This window comes from Eretmochelys imbricata, chromosome 1 (genome assembly GCF_965152235.1).
Source record: "Eretmochelys imbricata isolate rEreImb1 chromosome 1, rEreImb1.hap1, whole genome shotgun sequence".
Taxonomy (NCBI): Eukaryota; Metazoa; Chordata; order Testudines; family Cheloniidae; genus Eretmochelys; species Eretmochelys imbricata.
In genome coordinates this window covers 34,559,390-34,571,154 of record NC_135572.1, presented here as the reverse complement: position 1 = coordinate 34,571,154, position 11,765 = coordinate 34,559,390, and the positions used below count along the sequence as shown (strand labels likewise).

The window sequence follows — 11,765 nt, the reverse complement described above, 5'->3', positions numbered from 1 at the left end:
TCATAACTGATGTCCACAGCTGCTATATAAACAGGGCTATCTGAGAGACATGTATGTAGCAGCTATAGAATAAGCAGTGTTAGTGTAACAAGGCACAGAAGTGACAATAGGAATGAAGACCCTTCTGCTTCTGCTGTTATTATATGTAGCATCCTCCTCTGCTTTTCCTGTGGCTCCAGAGACAAAAGATGAAGACAAAAACGTCCAGCTTATGGAGGTAAATATTTACTATGAATTTCAGACACTCTAAATTAAATGGCAAGAAGGAGCCTTCTTATCAGTTTTACAAAATTTTACCTTATAATTGTCAAACTGCAGTTGTATTTCTTATGTTTTAGAAACAGTCCTGATGTTAAGAGGTATCAAGTTGCAGAAGTTTTAAGGGAAATATTTCCCTTTGGCAGCAGTTTAGTTTTGTCTGAATTATGATAATGACTGTCAGAAGCGATATAATAAAGTAATAAAATACTACAGAAACATGGCATTAATTATGTTATCTAGCAACCAGATTGTGTTGATCTATAAAAATGTACGCTCCAATTCAGCAAGGTACTTAACTCTGTACCTAACTTTAAGCTCATAAATAGTCTCATTGTCAGGCTCCTAAATCCATATTTGGTTGATAAATAGATGGCTTCAAAAGTGCTGAGCATCCAGAATCCTCCATTGGTTTCATTGAGAATCATAACTGAGTAGTGGCGGAGGGACAGATCTTATTAGCCTTTACTGATTTGAGCAGCCCCGGAGAAGTCAATTGGATTACTCATGTAATAAAGGGCTGTGGGAAGACGTTGCAATATACCAATTTAGAGTAAATAACTGAAGAGTAAATTTTAGATTTTTAAAGATACATTTTGCAAAAGCTTTCATTGTAAAACAGGAAATCTAGAGGTCAGTAGGAAAACTATACTATATTATCTCTTACTGTTTAAATAAATCCCTGCAGAAAGCGATCTGTCTTGACTCCTGGAAAACACAGACCCCAGGCACATGGGTGTAATATTGTAAATGTTTAAACTGTTTTGCATGACTTAATGAACACAAATGACCCAAAGCTCTGTTCTTGTTTTTGTCAGACTTATCTACGAAATTTCTACAAGCTTGAAACAGACAAGGAGTCTCTCTTTAAGAATAAAAACATTGACCCTGTAACTGAAAAACTCAAGGAAATGCAGGCATTCTTTGGGCTGAAGGTGACTGGGAAACCAGATGTTGACACTTTGGAGGTGATGAAGAAGCCCAGGTGTGGTGTACCTGATATTGGTCAGTATGTCCTCACTGATGGGAATCCAAAATGGGAAAGAAAGAATCTGACCTACAGGTAACATTTTTCTAAAGAATTTATTGAGCAAAAGAGTTAAGGCCAAAATTTTCATATGATTTGCCAAAAGTTCCAAAGTTAGGCACTTAATTCCATATTTAGGCACCAAGATTAAAAAGTGTTCTGTTTTTAAAGGGAGTATGCAACCAACGTTAAAGTCTGTGGGAGTTGTAAATACTCAGAATTTGACAATCAAGTCACTTAATATGCTGCCAAAACGTGGCTTTAAGGTGTCTAACTTTAGGCACCAAATTTGAAATATTTTTGTCTAAACCAATATATTCTACATAAACTACAAGTGTAGATACCAAAATGTGTATATTACTTTATGGGTTATTTTAGGATTGTGAACTACACACCAGATATGAATCCAGCAGATGTGGACAAAGCAATCCAAAAGGCGTTTAAACTTTGGAGCAACGTGTCACCACTAACATTCAAAAGGATCTATGATGGCAATGCAGATATAATGATGTCTTTTGAAACTGGAGGTAAGAACGTTATACAAATACAAACATTAGCCATCATCAGTTATAGAAGAGCTTTGCAATAAGAATTAAGTTAATTATCCTTTTTTTTTTAGATCATCGTGACAATTCTCCCTTTGATGGACCTAATGGACTCCTGGCTCATGCCTTTCAGCCTGGCAATGGTATAGGTGGAGATGTCCACTTTGATGAGGAGGAAAATTGGACAAAAGGCTCAAATGGTAGGAGATTCATTACTACCCCTGTTTATACAGGATCACATTGTGCAATCTTTGCTCACGCTAAGTTGTAACTTAGGCTCAGACCCACAAAAGACTGGGTTATAGGATATTCTGACTCTCTTTCAATCTCCCCTGTTGAAGATGATCCACTGTGTATAAATAATTAAATATTAATTGGGTGAGAGGGTGAAGGAGCATGACTACAGTCCAGTGGTTCAGGCACTCACCACAGAGGTGGGAAGCCCATGTTCAAATCCCTTCTCATCAGGCAGAGGAGGGAATTGAATCAGCATCTTTCACCTCCTGAGTGAATGCCCTAATCACAGGGATAAAACTTCTCTGGGAAGATTCTGCCTCCTCCTCTCTCGCTGGCCATTTTGTGTGGCATTAGGCATGTTCTGAGCACATCTACTGGATTGGCCCCCACAGACTGGATTGGTGGAGGAACACCTAGTTTCACCTGTTTAAGGATCATGCTTGGGGCTTAGATGTGAAACAAGTGTCTGGGCACCTGCCTGAGGCAATACTGTGCCTGCCCAGAAGTAGAAACATTGGCTGTCCGGGGGACTTTTACAGTGAAAATCTAGGTGCTGGGGGAACTTAGGTGCCTACAGAGTTAAGTGGCAGCTGAACAGGGATTTTGAGGATCCTAGTGACATTTAGATTTCTAAAGTGGGAATTAGGCACCTAAGTCCTTACATGGACCTGAGCCTTACTCCACGAGCTGTTCCTTTGATGTCAGGTATTACCCTGTGTGAATGAGGGTAGCCGAATCTGGCACTCTGACTGGTTTTTCCTCCCTCGCTTCTTCAACAAACGTATCTGAGGGAAACGGCTCTGTAGGATGACATGTTTTGGTGAGGTTCAGATTGGGTTGTTTCAGTCTGGCATGTTTTATGATGGGTTTTGCGAAAGAAATTGTGGTGCTTAGAAAAGTTAGTTTTCTTTGGCAGCGAGGAAACATCAGTCCATGCTGAAATTATCACAAACTCTTCAAGACAGGGACAGTGCCTTTCTGTGCCCAGGACGAGCACAATGGGTTTGATACTGACTGGGGTCTTTGGGGACCACTGCAATTCTCCTCTCATATGTTTTCATGTAATAAGGAATAATTTTATTAAAGTCAGTGACTCTCCATTTATTTCAATGGAATTATTCCTGATTTACAGCAGTCTAAGAAGGAAATTTGGGGCATTTTTTGAAGGGTTGGGGGGGTTACAATAAGGGCAAAGGAAGCAGTGACTGGGGCCTGATTGGTCTGTATGTCCATATAAAAAATCTTCTCTTTCTACATTTCTTCATATTATTTTTGCAGAATTACTGAAAGAATCATGAGTGTCTCTAATGTGCTTTGGGCTGGCATGTATAGGTATTTCCTACTTAGACAGATGTATTATAGATTCAAACACAGTTCACTTATATTAAATGTACATTTTTTTTTAATTCCTCAGGATACAACTTGTTCTTTGTCGCTGCCCATGAACTTGGCCATTCACTGGGTCTGTCTCATTCTACTGATCCTGGAGCCCTGATGTACCCCACCTATTCCTACATTGAGCCGAAGGAATTTCATCTTCCTCAGGATGACATTAACGGCATTCAAAAGGTCTATGGTAAGAAAAATAAATGTTTAGTCATATGCTGGGTTATGCAGAATGCTGATTAACCAATAATACATGTGTATTTTACGAAACATTCTACTAATTCTAGAAACATTCTAGTGTTGCTGCACAGAGCAATTCCAGTTTTGCTGAGCTCCTGTTAACTAGAGGTGTGCAATGGCCCTGAAGGTGGTTTCACTGAAGTTCAGCTCCTCTGCATGCCCATTCTTGCAGACTTTAGTAGTTAGAGCCTCACCTCTGCTGAGTTTAGGAGCGTTACAGACCTGAAGTTACCTGGTAGAACCCTGATTAATTACCACCACCACAGTTTTTCAGGAGAAGGTTTTGTGTGTCCACCAAGTCCTTCATAACGTTGGTTTTCAGCTGTATTTCTCCATATTATATAATGCCAATTTTTCTTTAATCTTCATGCAGGACAGTCAGATAAACCCGTTCAACCAACCGGACCCACAACGCCAGTAACTTGTGACCGCAAATTGACTTTTGATGCCGTCGCTACCATGCGTGGAGAACTGCTGTTCTTTAAGGGCAGGTAACAGCAAAGAACTTCTGAGTTACTTCTTTGAACTGCAGTACTTAAAAGTAAACAATATTTCAGATCATTTAATTCCCATGAGACATGAGGGGAAACAGTAATTTAGAAATGTAGCGCTAACAATAAAAATCACATACAAAAGGAGGCCCAAATTCTCTGACGATGGGTGCCTAGCTTTACCTAACATTTCTCTCAGGCATGACAAAATGCTTTAGCTGTTTCCAAAGTGGCTGCATCAAATGGTGAGATGGCTATAGGGCACCAACCATTGTACTGTAGTTTCTGAGGAATTCTAATTCTTTTCAATGGGAACTCTGACCCAGATTCTGCTATGCACAGCTCTGATCAGAGGAGAGGAACTTAAATGTTTGTGGTCTACTGGCTAAGGCTGGTGAAGGTAAGTCAGGACTGCCCCCTAGATTCTATTCCAACTACTCTGCCGCTGTAATCAGTGGAATGATAGGTTTGTTACCACTCTACATTCAGTTAAAAAGAGGGCAGCTGCAAACTCATGTTTTGCAACTGGTATGTTTATGTGACACACTGGGACACTCCTTTGTCATGACCCCACCACATTGTAGCTCATTGGCAGGGATAGAACCTGTGCCCTCCGGCACCAAAACTACTAAAAGATTAGCTCTAGTAGGTATCAGTCATAGCAGACTCTTTTCCTCACTGTGGATCAAACACTAAAGGGAGACAGAATTAGACACACTTCACCTTTGTATTACATTTATGGCATGTGCAGGAACAGTTTATAATATGCCAATTTTATTTAAACCAGGTATTTCTGGCGCAAGCATCCTCAGATGACAGAGGTCGACCTCAATTTCATTTCTTTATTCTGGCCAAATCTGCCATCTGGAATTCAAGCTGCTTATGAAAATGTTGAAAGGGATCAAGTTTTTCTTTTTAAAGGTAATGGAATCCGAAATGTGTTAGTTCTTCTGACATATGAATTTACTGGGAATACTTTGCTCCACAGAACGTGCAATTCTCCTTTGATGACACTGCATGAAACAACTCAAATGTTCAAATTACAAAAGCCCCCAAAATGTGTGAATAGTGAAATTAAAGGTCGCTTATCTATTTAATGTAAATGTTCTGAAAAGCAAGATATGAAAATGGCTTCACTTTTCTGTCAAATCCAGTTTTATCATAGGAAATAACATATGGCTATTAAGAAGAACTTTGACTAGATTCCAAATCTGCTGTGGACTAGATCACTAGCGGCCTTGAATTAATACACTAATGATCAGTATTAAGTCAAAGAACTAGCAGCTGTTTTGAAAAGCATTCAGCAGAGTATTGGTTAATTATTGATGACACATCCGAAGGTCTGCCAGGCACCTTTGGAACACAGGGAACAAAAGACCTCCAGAGATCTTAGAATCTAGGTGAAGACAGGACATACAGATGGGGGTAATTACTGGAGGTGGTCAAAAAATGAAAACCTATGTATGTGAAAAATTTAAAAACTGTTTCTCTTTGGAAGTGTTTAAGAGAGATCACTTTTGGTAAGCAAACATTTTAAGAAGCATTTCAATACTATTTGTGTTACAAATTTTGATAAGAATATCAAAAGGGATACAAAATTTTCCACCCAAAATGTTGCTAATGCTGACACTCGTTTGTGAAATGTTTTGTTTTCATAAATAGGCCATTTGTTGATGAAAATAACTGTCTGTTCGAAATAGTTCAACCAGCTCTAGTAACTATATACTGAAGTGGAGAGAGGGAGAGAGAGAAAAGAACAGGGTTATCTACATAAGATCACCTAATCATTTAGATAAGACATATGCTCTTATTAATAGTTAAATTTCTGTATATACATCTAACTATTTAGACATGTATACGCCTCCATCACCAAAGTATCTGAACACAACCCAAGTATTGTTAATCTTCTGCATCCCAGTAAACAATTCTTGGTGGATTACTTAACAATTTGTAGAATTCAAGGAGTCTTCTCCCAAAATGTATAAAGTGTATAAGTGTACGGGAAGGGTTCTTCTTGGACTCATTGCTCCAAGGTCTAATTCAGAAACATGAAGGACATCTCTTCTGGGCTTTACACTATGTTTAAAATACAACGATCAGTGCCATTCCTTATTTTACTGGAAGTAAAGGGGAGAATGAAATCTCAGCTGTACATGTCTGTTGAAAATGAAGTTGCTTTGTTATCATCATTGTAATGAAAGTACTAAGCCAGAAGCCATGATCAGATGTTGTTTAGTATGAGCGGAAGCTGCTGGTGAAAACTTTAATTCTATTTTTTCTTTGCAGAGAACAAGTATTGGGTCCTCAGTGGGTATGACTTAGTGTATAACCGCCCAAAAAGCATCTCTGACTTTGGCTTCCCAAAAAATGTTAAGAGAATTAATGCAGCTTTCAGTGATGAGAATACAGGGAAAACATACTTCTTTGTAAGTGACAAGTACTGGAGGTAAGATTTAATGTTCAACAGACTTAAGATATATTTCTCTCTTTAGGCTTGGAGGGTTAATATGGAAACATAAAATAACATGTAATAGGGATTAAACAAATTGGATTCCACAAAACTGAATAGGGTTTGATGGAAGTTAGTTTTAAAACCTAGGGAGTCTGATAGAAAACGCTAACCTTTCTTCTATAGGTTTTTCCCAATCATCCTGTAGAAATCTGTGGCAGGGATGTAATTACATTCTAGAGGATAAGACACAAAACCTGTAGAAACCTAGTAAGTTCTTTAAGAATTACGCAATGTAAGGTTCTGAAATTGTACTCCTGGGTCTCTCAAACTTCAAGCTAACAGAACTATTAATATACTGAATTTTTGTTTCTTCGGTGTGAACAGTCAAATGGGTTTGATTATGCAGTAGTTTGTGGTTACGGTTTGTTTATATTTCATAGGAGCTCAGTAAACTTTTACAATAAACTACCTCGCTGAACTAATACCTGCATCACATTGCAATGGCTCTTTGGCTTCTCCTCTGAAAACAATTTAGAATTCAGTTGAATGGAGCTCTTGGAATGCCAATATCAGGAGCAGTTTTCTGTTTGGCCCACCTCAGCCCCTCCACTGGGAGCTGGTGCCACCCCTGCATAATATAACAGTAAACCCCTCAAAGATACAGATGACTTTTAATTAATAAATTATATATCTGTTGAGCAGTTGACACTAAGACAAATATGATTTCAGAGTTACACATACAGGGCTTCTGCTTCCCCGTGCTGGAGCTCCACTTTCCCAGGAAACACTGATTGGCTAGGATGTGGTGGCCAAAGCTGTATATAGGCAAGAAAAGTTTTATTTCTTTGGGGCAGCCTTGCAAAACTGTCCAGTAAACTCACCAGCTCAGTCTCTAGCTTATCTTTACCACACATGCAGTTCCTGCCTGTCCCTGCCCATTCAGCCAAAACTCCTATACACGTGCACACACACACTCCTGAGGTGAAAGCTCAATGGAAGTTTTGCCACTGAGTTCAATGGGGCCAGAATTTCCACCTCTAGACTCTCTCATATGCACGCAAACCTGAAAACATAATAGCAAGGATTTTAAGAGTTCAGTTAGTTTAGCTCATTCTTAATGGATTTTCTACCAAGAATAGACTCATTTATGTGTCAGGGTTTGTTTTCGACTTTTTAAATGTCATTTATTTACCATACATTATAAATATATTTCTTCTGTTCAGATACGATGAAAACAGTCGGTCCATGGATCAGGGTTATCCAAAGAAGATAATCAATGACTTCCGAGGAATTAGCAAAAAAATTGATGCTGCTTTCCAGCATGGTAGTAAGTAAAACAAACCTTTAAAAACAGTTTACTATGCTAGAATATTTGTGCTTCTCTAGGTTGAAGAAATCTTTTAAAAGACAATCATTATTCATATTTTCACTACTGTACTAAGATCAGAAATTAACACAAATGAATATGTAGGTACTGCCAATGTTATATTTTGCTTTATAGAAATATTTGTTGGAAAACATTTCACCTATAAAATATAACATTCAATTTATTTTTATTTCTAGGATATATCTATTTCTTCCAAGGAACAAGACAGTTCCAGTTTGATCCTAACATCAAGAGAGTTGTCAGTGTCATGAAAAGCAATAGCTGGTTTAATTGCTGATTAATTCCATTGATTTCCTTCTTGCTTGTTGCAATTGTTTTATATGCAGTGTTATTAATCTATTAATAGATCTTAAAAAATCAAAAAATTTGTACTGTTCTCTGGCCTGATCCTCTGGGAGTTCTGTCTGAATAACTACAGAATGTTATAGTACTGTCATGATGTAAATTATTGTATTATTATAGGCTGGACTTTCAATTACCCATAAAGTATATTATATTTGTCCTACCACTTCCCGTGTCTTGTGATCATTGCCACTTCTCAAGAGCTACACTCTGCTCCCAAGCACAAGCTGAGTAAATGGACTGTGCACAAGGAAATTACACGGAGTCTTAAGGTATAAAAATCTTCCCCCAACTCAAAAGCAGAGAATGGAGCAGCCACATTGCTCTAGGCTGCATTACCATCCATGGCCCACTGGAAAATTTCTGTGGAGCCAATATATCCCCTCTCTCATCAATCCATTAGTCATACTCAAACCTCTCCCCTTCCCAGCCCACCCAAGACACAGATTTCTCTCCATGGCCATCTGCTGAGCTCTGCTTCTCTGAACTTCATAGCATCCTTTTTGTCCTACAGTGGAGCTGCATTACTCCTTCTACATTCAGGAAGATTTACAGCCCAGAATTAATTCCTAAGAGAATCCACATTTTAAAACTAGAAAACAAAATGGCAACATAAGTGGAGAGCTTGATGCTGTATAGCCACCTACATATTACACATTCATCCATTCATTTTCCAGTTAAGGTGAAACAGAGATGTGCAAAGGCATGAAAGGGAGAACCAGTAGCTTAAACTTGTTTCAGTTGGAGAGCAGAACAGTGATGGGATTTAAGAACTGGACAGACATAAAGCAATAGGAGGAGAAGATTCCACAGAAAAGTCACAAAAGTAGCCAATTCAGGCAAACCAAGTGGCCCAGAGCCTAATTCTACAATACTGGGCTACAGAAGATGTTTCTGTGATATAGTTGCCCTCAAAACTGCATATGTTATTTTTAAAATGAATAACAGATGATGAATAAATAGTTAATATTCTTGTTTACATGCATACTTTTCTTTGCATGCGCTATGAGTATTCATAAAAAGAGTAGCCGTTCCTCCTGGATAGGAGTGAAATCTTTCACAAGAATGCTAGCAAATAAATAACAAATGGTTGAAATTAGAGCTGACTGGAAAATAGGAGCTTTTTCCAAGTGCAAATTTCTTCTCTTTGTTTTGGTCAAAAAACTGTGAATTTGTAGCCAAAAGCCACTTTCTGTGAAAAATCGCTTTCCATTAAAAATGTTATGTAATTGAAAGGCCAGTTTTCATTGAAAAATAGTTTAGATGGAAGTTTTCGACCCGCCTTAGTGAAAATGAACAGTCACTCAGCATTTGAGGGAACACTCACTGAATTTGCAGTATTTTACCAGTTCTACTTATAAACATAAGACATGTAGGAATTACTACACCAAATCAAAGTAGTGATTCATGTCTCATTTATGGAATAAGTTGCACATAAGATGAATTTTCTTCCTAATTTCAGGCAGCTAGGGACTGCCATATGTCCTGAAGCATGAGGGCTATATTTTTTTAAAATACATTGCAAAAATGGATGTTCTTCTTCCTTTGAGAACAGTACTGTTAAGTGAGTAGAACATAGATTGGTTAAGCAATTTTATTTACTCAGCTATCTATAGTATGTTTCTCAAGGATTTTTTGAGTTTCACATTAAAAGAATTCTCATAGATTTACATGTTTTCATTAATCAAAATAGAATTTAGAGATAAAAAAGAAATTACAGAAATCAAAACAAAGATGGTGATCTGCAAGTGTGTAAAAATATTAATGAATTAATTTAACATAGTATGTAAAAACTTATCAAACTGCAATAAATTAAAGCCCTTTATCACAAAGATGTAAATTTATTTTAATCCTATTTCTCTCCTGTCTTGAGGAGTTGATTTAGGTCTAACTATGGATCCTTAATAGAGATCTTTATCAATTTGCAAATCAACAAATATTATAAAAAAATCTCATTAACGATTAAACCAAAAGTTATTTTAAAAACTCAGAAATGTAAACTGTTACTTGCTTACTAAAGTATCAACTCAGTTCAAAATTGCCTTACTTTCTGGCTTTCAAACACAAATACCACACATTAACCCAAGTACATATTTAATGACTGATTTATCTTATACTATATTTTTCCATATTAGTTTACATCTTGTTTTATGCACCCTAATATTTTATTTAATTTTTTGGCCACTGCTTCACACTAAGAAGAGGATATTGAACTGCCAGTACTGCTGGCCAGGGATCAAATCCTGGCCTCACTGAAGTCAATAACAAAACTTCCACTGATTTTAGTAGAACCAGGATTTCAGAATCTATCTGTGTGTGGAATTATTTATTCCAATGCAGGATACTTTGTCAACAGTTAATTCTTTATGCTACTTTGTACTGATTCACAATTACTTTCATCTGCCACTTTGCTGCCTGTTTTTCTAGCATTGAAAAGTCCTTCTCACATGCCTGACAGTCTTTTCTAAATAATTTTGTGCAAGTTCTACCAAATCACTAGCACACCCACCCTTTCCAGATCATTAATAAACAAAAATCACGGGTCCTACTATGGAATTTCAGGCACCCTTCTGCTAACCTTTCCATGTTGAAAATTAACCATTTATTCTTACTCTTTGTTGTCTGTCTTAGTCAAATCTAACCCATGACAGTACTTTAACTCTCAGCCACTGACTACTTCAATAACTCAAAAAAAGAGGAGTTCTTGTGGCACCTTAGAGTCTCTGAGGTGCCCTCAGGACTCTTTTCTTTTTTTGCTGATACAGACTAACACAGATACCACTGAAACCTTTCAATAACTCAAGGGTCTCTTAGGAAGAATTTTGCCAAAAGTTTTGTGAAAGTTCAAATAAATTGTTTCAACCATTTCTCCAGAATCAAGTGTTTGTTGACTATACCCCAAAAATTCTAGTAGATTGGAGTGGCATGATTTTCTTTTGCAGAATTCATATTCATTTGTCCCTTTCACATCAAGTTCATCTAGGTGTTTTTATATTTAATTGTTTTTTAACTAATTTTCCTGATACTGAAGTATGGTTCACTCACAGCATAGTCTGATTCTGGTCCTCTCTGGGCAGCCCCAGATGCAGGCAACATATTGGGGAGAAGTGTGTGCAGTGGGGTCTAGTTTTGATAGGGTGTTTTTGATTTTAGTTTCAGAGTAGCAGCCGTGTTCATCTGTATTCGCAAAAAGAAAAGGAGTACTTGTGGCACCTTAGAGACTAACCAATTTATTTGAGCATAAGCTTTCGTGAAGTGAGCTGTAGCTCACGAAAGCTTATGCTCAAATAAATTTGTTAGTCTCTAAGGTGCCACAAGTACTCCTTTTCTTTTTTCTATTTTAGTATACATGTTGTTACGTACCCAGATACTAGGACCACAGCGGGCTGGCACAAATTAG

The 11,765-nt window shown here is 37.6% G+C and overlaps 1 protein-coding gene across 1 annotated transcript; it reads left to right on the top strand.

Moving 5' to 3' along the window:
• On the top strand, window positions 1–8,523 carry LOC144260087 (interstitial collagenase-like). Its single transcript, XM_077808631.1, has 10 exons — window positions 1–217; window positions 1,077–1,321; window positions 1,664–1,812; window positions 1,905–2,030; window positions 3,482–3,643; window positions 4,067–4,184; window positions 4,972–5,105; window positions 6,471–6,630; window positions 7,860–7,963; window positions 8,200–8,523. Exons 1-10 carry the CDS (start codon window positions 113–115, stop codon window positions 8,298–8,300), a joined length of 1,404 nt encoding a protein of 467 aa, XP_077664757.1. The 5' UTR covers window positions 1–112; the 3' UTR covers window positions 8,301–8,523.
• The last annotated feature ends 3,242 nt before the right edge of the window (window positions 8,524–11,765 follow it).

Bases quoted from the DNA above. Each gene is read 5' to 3' on its own strand.
- LOC144260087 (XM_077808631.1), top strand. From the start codon at position 113: ATGAAGACCCTTCTGCTTCTGCTGTTATTATATGTAGCATCCTCCTCT. The intron at 4,185-4,971 runs GTAACAGCAAAG...TATTTAAACCAG, and splicing joins CTGCTGTTCTTTAAGGGCAG to GTATTTCTGGCGCAAGCATC. The intron at 6,631-7,859 runs GTAAGATTTAAT...TCTTCTGTTCAG, and splicing joins GTAAGTGACAAGTACTGGAG to ATACGATGAAAACAGTCGGT.